The sequence below is a fragment of the Rosa rugosa genome, chromosome 5, assembly GCF_958449725.1.
Source record: "Rosa rugosa chromosome 5, drRosRugo1.1, whole genome shotgun sequence".
Taxonomy (NCBI): domain Eukaryota; kingdom Viridiplantae; phylum Streptophyta; class Magnoliopsida; order Rosales; family Rosaceae; genus Rosa; species Rosa rugosa.
The window spans coordinates 2,646,121-2,658,554 of NC_084824.1; the positions used below are offsets into that span (position 1 = coordinate 2,646,121).

The 12,434-nt window shown below is 36.9% G+C and overlaps 1 protein-coding gene across 1 annotated transcript; it reads right to left on the reverse strand.

Moving 5' to 3' along the window:
- Positions 1-4,861: 4,861 nt before the first annotated feature.
- Positions 4,862-5,683, reverse strand: LOC133712069 (21 kDa protein-like). The gene has a single exon (XM_062138146.1). It carries the CDS (start codon positions 5,601-5,603, stop codon positions 4,992-4,994), a length of 612 nt encoding a protein of 203 aa, XP_061994130.1. The 5' UTR covers positions 5,604-5,683; the 3' UTR covers positions 4,862-4,991.
- Positions 5,684-12,434: the final 6,751 nt, after the last annotated feature.

Consider the following 12,434-nt stretch of genomic DNA (forward strand, 5'->3'; position numbering starts at 1 on the left):
GAACTTGTACAGGGTTTATATAGGCACGCTTTCAATTGTGCATTTCTTTTTTTCTTTTGTTTTTATTAATCGTATATTACATGTACATTTTAAAGTTTTAATGAGACGCGAGAGGGTGGTCGACCACAAAAAACTACCCATCCGTCGATCTTAATCTCGAGTTTACATGACGTTAATTACTGCAGGCGGGTGTGTCGACGTCTCGACGAGTATGGTATCGATGGAATCACAAAACAAAAAGAATTACTCACAAAATTAAAGTATTTGCTTTACAGCTTATTCGTGATGGATTCAAATTTACTCACCACCAATACTTTGGTGGTGATACCACTACTGGACAGTTTTATATTATGTTATAAAACATAATTATAGACTTATAATTAATCATGATATTTTATTAAAAAAAATAAATTTTAAGTATAAATACTTTCTAAATATTTATAGTAAAAAGTTCAAATTTATCCACAAAATGATGTGGATTATTTTATTTGAAAGTGAATCAGAGATGATAGACCACTCCACTTTTATACTAATTAACCCAAGAAGCCGCCGATCATTAGAGTAGAACACTTAGTTGTTCTTTTGCTTTGTTCGGGTCTTTTAGACCCCGTCTGTAACCAAAAAAAAAAAAAATTTAGTTAGAAGCATTATATTATAACTTATAAGCCAATAAGATCTTTCAACTAACTAAATAAACAAAAAAAATTATAGATGATAAAAGGCACTAATTTATGAGCCATTTATACGTCTAAAATGAATCTCAATAAGACAGAGTTGCCTAAAGGTATAATACTCAGCACTTTCTAACCATGTGTTATGTCTCTCACTCCCATTCCAACGTCTGTTCATTCTCCCTCAATATTTATCCCTTCTCTTATTATTCTTTCTCTGAGGAAAAAAAACACATCTATGCCATTCTCATCTTCTTCTCGGTCAATCTCAATTCTCAAGAAAGCGTAAACCATAAGTTCTATATGTTAGAAACTTTAAGTTGAATTAGATCACAATTACTTCATTGAACCTATACTAGATCATAGCATGTATTAAAAACATCTTGTTAACAATACAGTTCATATTACAACTTAGGATTGAAAGCACTGTATATCTGTAGATTTTATAAACACCAGAATAAAGCATGAAAATCTTACTTGATGTACTTGCGCGCATTGTTCATGATAGCCTTCTCCTGAATTCACCCTTATGTTCTCTTGGTTAATAGGACTAAAACAAGAAAAACTCGCATTAAAAGGGGCTAATCTGACATATATATATATAATTAATTATAGCAATGTTGCAGATCAGTTTCATCCATAAAGAAACTGCCACAACTCCTTAACTGCTCATTCAACTGCAACTTGATTTGAATTCAAATAACATATAAGCTTGTCCTAAATGACATAAAATCGTCAGCTTATATCTTAGTCTAAACTCAGATCAATTTCATATATACTAAGTGTATATGCAGAACACAAGTCCTAAGTAATTTCTTGTTCTATAAGCTAGCAATGTTAATTTGCTTACACTATAATCTCTTCCCAATGAGTTCTTCTACAATCATTTTTTTTCCCATCCCATGCATTCAAACAACTAATTATTTGTTTCAATTAAAGTTCGTAGATTTAGAATTCAGACATAAAGACTCGGGATGAAATCGGTGCGTGTTAACTGTAATTACTAATTTTAGCAAAAGCAGACCCACCGGCCATGATTTATTATGCAACTGATGGGTGTTCTTCATAAGAGCTCTATAGAGCCTTTCCCTTTCTTTTTCTTTTTTTTTGTATGTGGATAACATAAATGAATAGACGGGGAAGAGGAAAAAGGAGAAGAGAAGAGACACAAATGTTGAAGAAAAAATTAACAAGTGTTGGAGTAGGAGTGAGACACGTAACACATGGTTAGGAAGGGTAGCGCATAGCTAGGTAGCCAAGTATTTCCCTGCCTAAAGAGATATCATGGAGTAACAAGTTACATTAGATGAGGGTGCGTGTGTATTTCCCTGCCTAAAGAGATATCATGGAGTAACAAGTTACATTAGACGAGGGTGCGTGTGTCTGGTGGGGTGGTAAAACAATGGCTTCCCTTTTGAGAGGTCATATGTTTGAGCCCCGTTAAGGATGGGGAAGGGTGGGATACAAAAAAAAAAAGTAACACTAGACTTTTTTTTTTCCTTCCTTTTTTACATGAAAAATTTATTGCTTATAAAAATATCGTATTTTAGACTTATCCATAATAGTGAAATGTGTTTAGTATTTTCTAGTAGCTAGTTTCCTTTTCTTAAAAAAATTAATTAAAGTGAGCTTAGCCAACTATCATCTAGCAGAATCTTACATTATAAAAATCTGGTACCAACCACAACTAGTGTTTGCACTACTTTTTTACTTTACTTTTGTTTATAACAATTGACAAGGGTCACTCTCAAGTCTCAAACACACCAATTAAATGAATTAAATATATAATTAGTTACACTATTAATCAGTCATTCGATTTTTTATTTTTTTTGTCAGGAAAATGGAATCATGTTCCATTAATGTAACAACCTCTCTCGGTCAAGATAGAGGAATTCGAAAATTTCTCATATTACAACGCAATACACAAAGCAGCCTGCATGAAGCAGAGCTAGCAAAAGTAAACCCAAACAAACTTTAAAAAGAAAAAGTAAAAACTCCTACACCTATCCAACCCTAAGTCAGAGCCACTGAACTGACAATTTTGATGCTTAAGACCATCCTGGTGTACATCGCCACTCACCAACAAACAGCTACAACCAAGGGTCGAACAAAATGAGAAGACTTATTGAAAGCAGGTAAAAAAACAGGCCTCAACCACCTCTCAACAGCCCAAAACAGGCCCAATCCAAAAGGTGAAAAAAAGGAAAAGAATTGCCCAGCAACCCAGACCGGCCCACAAGCCCATTGCCCTAGGTCCGGCATAAGCCCCAGACTGAAGCTAAGGATCCGAACCGGAAAGCGACCTGAAACCAATTTGGTGCACCTTCGTCGCCTCCTGAGCCAATGTCATCGCAGCCATCGACCCAGAAGACTCCATTCAGGTCGACGCTAAGCCCCCAACCTTCCTTCACACTCTAGATCGACCCGCTACGAGCCATCGGAGGCAGTAGCTCAACATCGATATGGAGGTCGACCACGATCCTCCGCCATTGATGGTTTAGAGATCCATTCGACCTGGATTCGAGCAGCCGCCCAGAGACCGATGCAGCACTTGTCCCCGACCTGAAAGTCAAAAGTTCAAAACACCTCGCCTCTCAGTCACCGCCGCTCTGATCGATAACCACCCAAACAAAGTCAGATCGATGAGTCAATCCGCCACCGCCACTCACCCAGCGAGCCCCAGATTTGGTTTAGGAAAGAAGCCAAACACGATTAGGAAAGCCTCCGGACCAGAAGCTTCTCACCGCCCACATGATCGATGCTGAGTACCCGCCCCACGCCGCCGCCGTACATCGCCGCCAGTCGTAACCTAAGTTTCGAAAACTTAGGTCACTCCGAGAAGCTCGGAGTCGCCTCGAACTATAGTCAGTTGCGACTGTTTAATCGGTCATTCGATTTCATTACAATAGATACTAGTTATATTATCAAGATAAAAATGAATATTGAGTTTTTCTATTGGAATCTTCAAATTTACACTTGACCTCCTATGCTTTTTACACCTCTTATTAAATTTTCTAATTCTAAATTTACTCACTAAACCTCACTGAATTTCCTCAAATAACCTCACTCATATAATTTACTAGTTACTCTATAAATCTTAATTACATATCCATTCCTTAATCAAAAAAATTTTCAATAAAAAAAATTAAACACAAGGTATTGAGTTTTAAAAATTAATTTCTAATCAACAAGAAAATAACATGAACTATTTTGTGGTTTTTTTTTTAACTTTTTTTTTTTCTGTTTTAGCTCTGCAAAAAAATATGAAGATTAATCATTTTTTCTTAATGTTTATTTTATGTACCTCAAGATTAATTATTTAAATATTTATTTTAAAAAATTGCTAGCTCATTTTTTGTATTTTTTTTTTTTGTAAATATAATGGATAGACTTAGATTTTGGTCATATCATTATATGTTTTGTTTTCCCTCACCAATACGCGTTCAACATGTATATCATATATTTTTATGTCACATAATCATAGTTTTAACTCTTATTAAATATATATATATGAATGCTTTAATGAGTATGTAGTGAAATTGGAAAATTAAAATAGATAAGGAAAATAATAAAGAATGCAATCTAATATTATTGAATTGGAAAGTCTATAGAAAATCAACGTAATATTTTGTTAGTATAATTATTGTCATTTTTTTTTTTTGAACCAATAATCATTCATTCATCTCAAGCCAGAATGGCACGGATACATTCCCTTGCCAACTCTAGGGCAAGTTTAGGACGTGGTATGCTAGCACCACCCATTAGACAACCAGTGCTCACTTATTCAGCGAGCCTATGAACTATGAACAATAGTCATTATTGTCCTTAATAGTCATTTTATAGTAAGTTATATATGTTTTAATAATTCATAATATAGTGAGCTCAAGTGAGCAGATTTGGAGGTCCCAATAGCAACACTTAAAGCGATATAGTTATATCTTGAAAGGAAATGCTAGTAATTTTCGCTTTACAATCTGTATGTGAAATGTGAATAAAGAAAAATTTGTCTCGGTGTAACGAATGAAAAGCTCATTCTTAAAATTCTTTATATCTTATTTTTTTTTTGAAAGGAATTCTTTATATCTTATTTTTTGTGGATAACTCTTAAAATGAAATAACTTCTTCTCAAATTCAAGATACCAGTATAATATAACATTAGCTGGCTCTCCTCAAAAAAAAAAAAAAAAACATTAGCTGGCTTGCACTCCAAGTAAAGATCAGTTTACGAACTCTAATCAAGGCACAACTAAAGGACCAAACTATAGCTATCTAAATGATTTATGAAACTAGATATACGGCATAATCAATTTGAACAAATAATCAGGGCGGTGCGCCGTTACTAGCAAGACCATTAATGATCGCAAGCGCAATACTTGTCATCTTCTTCGCCATCTCAGCCTGGTTCACCACCTCCGTCTTGATCGGCCCGTCCTCCACGTCCTCAAATCCATCCGTACACGTCTCCGCGTCCGTAAGCGCCGCACTCATCCACGTCTGCACGTTGCTCAGCTGAAACCTAACCGACCCGGTACCCGACCCCAACGTCTTCATCTGCTCTTGTGAATCTGTAATCTCGTCGATGGCTTTTCCGAAGTTGCTGGAGCAGTCCTGGAGGGCCCCGGCGACTTTAGGGTCGGCTTGTTTGGAGAGGTTTGCGAGGGAAGTCGCCGTGCGTCTTGCATTGGTTAGGCTCACGGCAACGGCTGCCATCACAAGCCTAGTAGGGTTTGACTGGACGGTGTAGGTGAAGGGTGAGAGGGAGGAGTCGCAGAGCTCGGGGTATAGGGTGGTGGCGCAGCTTGTGCGGATGAAATCTGCAGGGTTGGTGGTGGGGGCGGGAGAGGAGGAGGGGGATTCGACGGCTAAGGTTGGATGGAGGAAGAAGAGGAAGATGAGAGGGAGGAGTAGGAGGACGGATTGAGGGTTTTTCATGGTGATCAGTTTGTTTGGATGTTTTAGGTTTACTGTTCAGTTTTCTCGCTGTGCATGCTTTTGGTTTTAAAATTGTTGGCCTCAAATAAGATTTAAAATTTGTGGCCTCAAATGTTTTTGGTTCTTAGAAAATAATTGTGGGCCTCAATTAAAGCCTAAAATTTGTGATCCCAATATGATATGTCATGTCTTGGTCAAGCACACGCCACCTTGCCAGGGCCTCAAGCAAACTAAAAATGTAAGACCCTCACACTCATATGAGTATTTACTTCGACAGGATACAGATATATAAATTTGATATTTTTAGATACATATTCAGACCTATTGCCGATACTAAGTAGGGGCCAAATTTTTTTATCCATTTTTCATATATATATATATATATATATATATATATATATATATATATATATATGTTGTGGTGTAAAAAATTGTTTCTACGTAAATTTAATGAAATGAATGGAAGGTAATTAATCATTCTTATAGTAACAAGTTAATAAGAAAAGTCAGAAATATAATTGAATCCATAAAAATAGAAAGAAAATATATTGAAATCGTAATTTCGACTTATGAAATCCGATAATTAAAGTAATATTAAATTCTCTTTAATAAATGATAGAAAAATATAATATGATAAGAAAGAGTTAAGAGTTGATCTAATAATAAATTTTTGGGTTAAGTTGGTGTTGCAAGATTATGATGTGGCAAGATGTATTATTTGAATTTGAAGTAAACTTGTATTTATTTATATGGCATGACACCTAAAATTGAGGCATTGAATTTTAGGCCTCATCTGATGCCCCCCAATCATTGCCTTTTGGTTATTCTGTGTAGGCATGTAGGGTTTATAGGCTTATTTGACCTACTCTCTTTCCTTCACGAACAACAAGGAAGTAGAAATAATCATCATTAACGAATAATCATCTTATTGGTGATTTTCCTCCTTCAACTAGACAACTTTTAAACATCATTACTGAATAAAAATTTCTACCCCGTAATAAATCAGAAAAGATTTCTAACACAGATTTCGTACACATATATCTATAATATAATATTGAACCGCATCTGGTAATATGAAATCAGAGATCCTAAGTTCCAACTTTCACTGGATTTTATTACCCTAGGAATGATTTTTGTCTACTTACATCATATAAAATGCTTAATCGAGTACTTTTTCTTTTCTTATTCACATCAAATAGTGGAGAGTGACACTTAGAACAATGAGAACACAAAGCAAGGGCCGGCCAAATAGCATTGGCTTTTGAATTGCGGTTGGTGGTGCATAGACATAGCAGTAGTGGTGCACTGAGAAATTGACGGTTAGTGGATGCCGACCGACGTCGTCAACGGCACCAATAGAAGCATCCCAATCATATATAGCTATTCGCTCACCATTTTATTCTTGAGGCGGTTGATTCATGATGGGTGTGTTAGTTAGGACTTGTGAGTATTGGGACCATTTCTTATACAATAGAACTAATTTTTCTTTAGTTTACTAGGCCACTAAGTAGTACCATTGCCAAAGCGTGCAACTTTAACGTCTAGCTTTTAGCATTGAGTGGGTCACAAAATCATTTTTAAGCCATCGATGCCCATCCACCAATATGACGAGTTGTGCAAGTAACATGCACGCCCTTAATTCAATCCTTCTAGCTAGACGTGCCTTGGTTCAACATCAGTATAAGCAAAACCAAAATAGCTAACTTCTTAGTCTCATCAATCATGTATGTATATTTTGGTCCAAAACTAAAAGTGCTTCTACAAAATTAGATCTTTTTTGTCTGTTATTATACAAGAACGATCACGAAAATTTAAAGAAGATAGCGTTTAGGATAAGGGTCTTTCTAAATGTACCCAGCAAATTTATAAGTATACCAAGCATAATAATTTTTATTTTTAATTTATAACTAATTAAACCAACTCATTTCCCCAAAATGTCCTAGAAGACAATGTACCCAGCAAAACAAAACATACTACCCACAAATATCTGGGTCGTAGATGATGATCCTCTTTACCCTAGAATTGTAACTGGATTTATATCATCTTTGAAGTAGAGTTTTAGTACCTTTTCACCTCCTCTCCTTTTGAAACATCATAGAGTGAAACAAAGGATGGACAGTAAGCAAGTTGAATCAATGGCAAGGTAGTCGAAGTAATTCTAGCTTCCCTGAAACTCTTTGCTTCTTGATTATAACAAACTACGACCCGAGGATCATCATCTAGGACAAATATCTGGGTCTATATTTTCTCTTTACACTGGAGGTTGATGTTTTCGAGGATCATCATCCCAGACTCCCGGTTCTTGAAATTTGAAATTGAATGTTTATTGTTCAAAGATCTGGGTATGTTGTGGCCGGTTTGCTGGGTATGATGTGTTTGGCTGCGTATGAAAACACTAGGGTATTTTGGGAAAATCTGTTGGTGTAATTAGACATAAATTAAAGGTAATAAAAAAAAAAATTTTTGCTGGGTATACTTAGAACTTTGCTGGGTACATTTAGAAAGACCCTTAGAGCATCTTCAACAGTGATACTTATATTCATAGCTAAAAGTAGCTAAAAGTGAAATATAGCTAGTTAACTATTGAGTTATGCTCCAGCAGAATACCTAAATCCTAAGTTAAATTTTGGTTTTAGTTAAATTATCTCTCATCTCTAGCTAAATATAGCTAGAAAATTTAGCAAAAGTTAAATTTAACTTTTGTTTAGGTATTCTGCTGGAGTAGAATTTTAGTCTAAAATTAGCTAAATATTTAATTTATTTTGAAATAAGTAGTCTGTTGGAGATGCATTTAGGATAATGATAAAGTTTAGAAGCTCAAATATTACGGAGCTTCTTCCACCCACCTGGGTGGGTGCTCACCTGGGGTCTTCAACGTTGCGTGCAATACACGCGCTGTTAGGTCAAAAAACGTCTACGTCGGTAAAACTGATTTTTACTCCATTCACATGCCTTGCACGCGATATCAAGAAGCTGTTTTTTCAATATTTCAGGTGGTTTCTTGGTGGTTGGAGTTCGAGAAATGAGGATGATGGCTTAAATGATTCGATTCATATGCATAATACAAGGGCGAGTATTTGAAGAAGATGGGCCAATGTTTAAGAGGTAAATATGATGGAATTGGTCTGTGATTCAATTGGTCTCTAAAAAGATGATGAGCGAATCAGAGATTTGGAGTAAGTTTTTGATGTGGGTTCTTCAGCAAATTGGGTTTTGGTTACTGGGTTTGTTGTAGTTTATGGTTTTGTGTTATTTATGTTACTAAAGATGATGTCTTTAGTGTTTGCAGGGATTCTGGGAATCTGGTTTGGGTGAGGAGTAAGGAGGGAGATGGAACCTGGGTTTTGGTTCTGGGATTTTGTTGATTCTTCTTCGACCTCCTCTAGAAGTAGAACCTGGGTTTTCAATCTTAATTCAATCTGCCCGTTTACAACACAATTTCCATACAAGGGAAAAGCCCTGCCCTTTTTACCATCTGTTCACTTGTAAAATTTGATCGAACATGTAGCTCAATACAGAAATCCAACCGAACTCGACAACTCCAACTTCGACGATCCTGGAGGAGATGACAATTGAGGTTTTGAGGACCTCTTCGCCTATTTCACTCCATCAACCTGATTTTTACCAGGTTGACTCGAGAGTTTTTTGGCCAACATTGTTCCAAGCGCTGACATAAGCCAGACTAACTAACGATCCATCAATGGCTCAAACTATGTAGTCGTCTAAGGAAGGCAGATCTCTTGACAGCTCATCGGGGTGACCACCCACCTGGGTGGGTAGAAGAATTTTCGCAAATATCATGAGCAGTATGTTTATTATGTAGTGTCGTTTTGGAAAGCAAAATAAATTCTAAAAGAAGTAAAGCTCATCTACGAAAAAGAGATAAACTCAAACTTTAAAACCATATCCATTTCGTGAAAAACATAGGAATCAAAGCATAAAGTAAGCGGAGGATCCAGCCCCGGTTTTTCTGTTAGTGATTAACCACAAACCTAGTGATTATAATCCCTTTAGCCCTAACCACTTGCGAAGCTGTTGGGAGAAGATATGATTGAATCACGAGCTCATCGCCGTAATTGACTCGAAGCACAGCAAAACCAGAGGCAAAATTACTAACCCCCCAACTACTTCAGCTCATGTAAAAAGCTCTTAATGAGTTAGCTAGCCGGGGCCGGGCAGATTTTCCTGGTTTAAAGTTGATTCTTTTTCAAAGGGGAAACATGTTCATCATTGAAAAATCCATTAGATTGTGTTTTTAAAATAAGTTTTGAACCAAGAATTTAAAACAATGATTCCATCCATAAAAGCTGTCTCTTGCTCTCTGATGGGTCATTATGCATAAATGGCCCTACCCCATCCATCATTAGCCCTAATTCAGCTGCGTTAAATATGGAGAGTTGTAACCCCAAGTAAACATACTATATCTTTCTTTAAGTTTCATGGCTAAAGATACCAAGTCATTTTCCAGATTGAACTTAATTGTAGGACTTGAAAACCTAGAAGAAATCCTAGATGCAGCAACATGCCTACAAGACTAGGAACGAGCTTTTTTTCAAACATTGTATTAAATTGCAAGCTGGAATACAAATCATGTACTATGGTCTGATTTGTAGCTAGAATGTTTGAACGAATTCATATGCTTTAGTAGTCCCCTAGACATCAGGAATAATTTCGGGAACACTCTTTTTGCATGTGAGAAGTTCTAGTCCTCATTATCGTTTTCTGACCTCAAAGACAAGGAAAGGACTGGTTTTCGTCTGAAACATCATTTAAGCTTGATTTTGGATGCACAGTTAAAAGTCGCTGCAAGTATGGAAGGCAGCCTTGTATATGAACTGAGCCGTACGTATCGCATAGCACTAAATCTTTAGCTGTATAAAACAATAAGAATAACTATTGTGACTTGAATGAAGTTATCATTAGAACTTCAGTCTTCAGCTGTGAGTTTCTTATATACAGTATGAAATTGTTTCAACTTTCAACAAATTGAACCGAGACTACCTTTCCTTTTCTTTATAGGCTAGGACCGACTGTTGATGGCCTTGTCAAGATTGGTCAAGGACTTGACCATCTGTCCACCACAAGAAGTATGTTTTGGTTGGGCTTGGGCATGGGTCAGATTGGGCCAATAGCGAAGTTTTGAAGTTGGTTTTGTTGGGTTAAGCCCAGTAAATGGTCCCAAATGCTTCGGTTTGAGGTGGATCATTAAACTTAAATGGGTTCGATTTGTTTTCAATTTCATTATCGCCTTTATCGATTACTCGTATTAACAAATATCGAAGCTCGGTTGAAATATCTGCAAAATACCAAAACTTAGAAGAAAATTTGAATATCGGTAAGGTGAACTTACAAAAATATCAATGAAATTTCGGTTATTATGAAGATATTTGGACCTTGGGGTTAAAACAATCCACTGCATTAGGAACGTGTTCAACAACATGGCGTGTCACAAGGTAAAACCATATTTAAGAGGCTCTGACATTGAATCTTTATAACATGGGCTGCAATTATTGAATTAACTGCTACATGGACTGAAGCCCAATTTGGCTAATTTGTTGTAGCCAATAGTACTCTAGCTGTGCGCCTATTCCGAGTTCTTGACTCTTTTCCATTTCTAAAAAGCAACCCGAAGATATAGCTGTGAGTATGGTAATTATGCTACGTTGTCATCGAGTTATTTTTCCGTTATGTCACCGCTATGTCGAAGCAAATAGAGTCGCTAGTAGAGCGCTCTTTGCTAGTTGGTGCCTTGTTGAATACAGTTATTTGGTAGAGACTCATGATAGGATTTCTGGATGTTCTCTATATGCTTATTGTAATCAGGGGTTTAGGCTTAATGTCCCTCCTTGTATTCAACAGTTTCATTAATCAAGGCTTGAGGGCAGCCGCACCAGCCTTTTATTCAAAAAAAAAAAAAAGCAACCCAAAGATATAGCTTTCCCTTTCCCCTTTAGCCAGCCAATTACTATTTTACCCATTGGATTTCTACTTTTTTCTGCCAAAATTAACCCAATAAAAAGTTCTGAGTTGACATTTTTACCGCACAAATTGAGTAAACTAGTAACTACTGATAGAATGACCTCTAACAACATTCTTTTTAAAATTTTGTACTCATATCATCATCTCTGTTATCGGTCCGCAAAATACTAAAAACACCCGCAATCTTTTAACACTTGTACTCATAATGAGCTACCATTTTAAACAGTCGTACTGAAGATCTTCTCTTTGCTACTTGCCCATACCCATACAAAACGTTTCCTTCCTCCACCTTTTTCTCAAGCCCAGATTTTGGCCACTATACTTAATTTACCCACACATATCCTTGGTACCAAAATCCCCATCTGAATTTTTAATTTTCTTCCAACTACTATCACAGACTCACATGCCTCCGCCTCAATCCCATTCCCTTATTCCCATTACACCAGTCAACCTATCTCTGACCCTCCAAAAAGCATTCCTTCCTTCCCTTCTTCCATATAATCCATTGGAAATCGGAATGCTCTCATGTGACTCTTTCTGGGCCCCAAGCCCATCACATCTTCCACGTGTAGCCCATCAACCCGTGCATGGACCATCCCCACCTCCCTCCGAATTCCCTAGCCTCATTCCAATCCACCGTCGATCATAAATTCAACGGTGATCATTATGATTCCAACACCGTTTTTCTCCAAGCCCGGCCCAGCAGGACCGCGTTGGAATCCGAGCACCCATGCCCAGTCACATCTGTCCACGTGTTGAACTCCCATTCGCGGTGGCTCTGGAATCCAATGACGTCTTTTTTCTTCTTATAAAGAAGGGAACCCCCCATAGACGGTTTCTCCTTACTAAAAA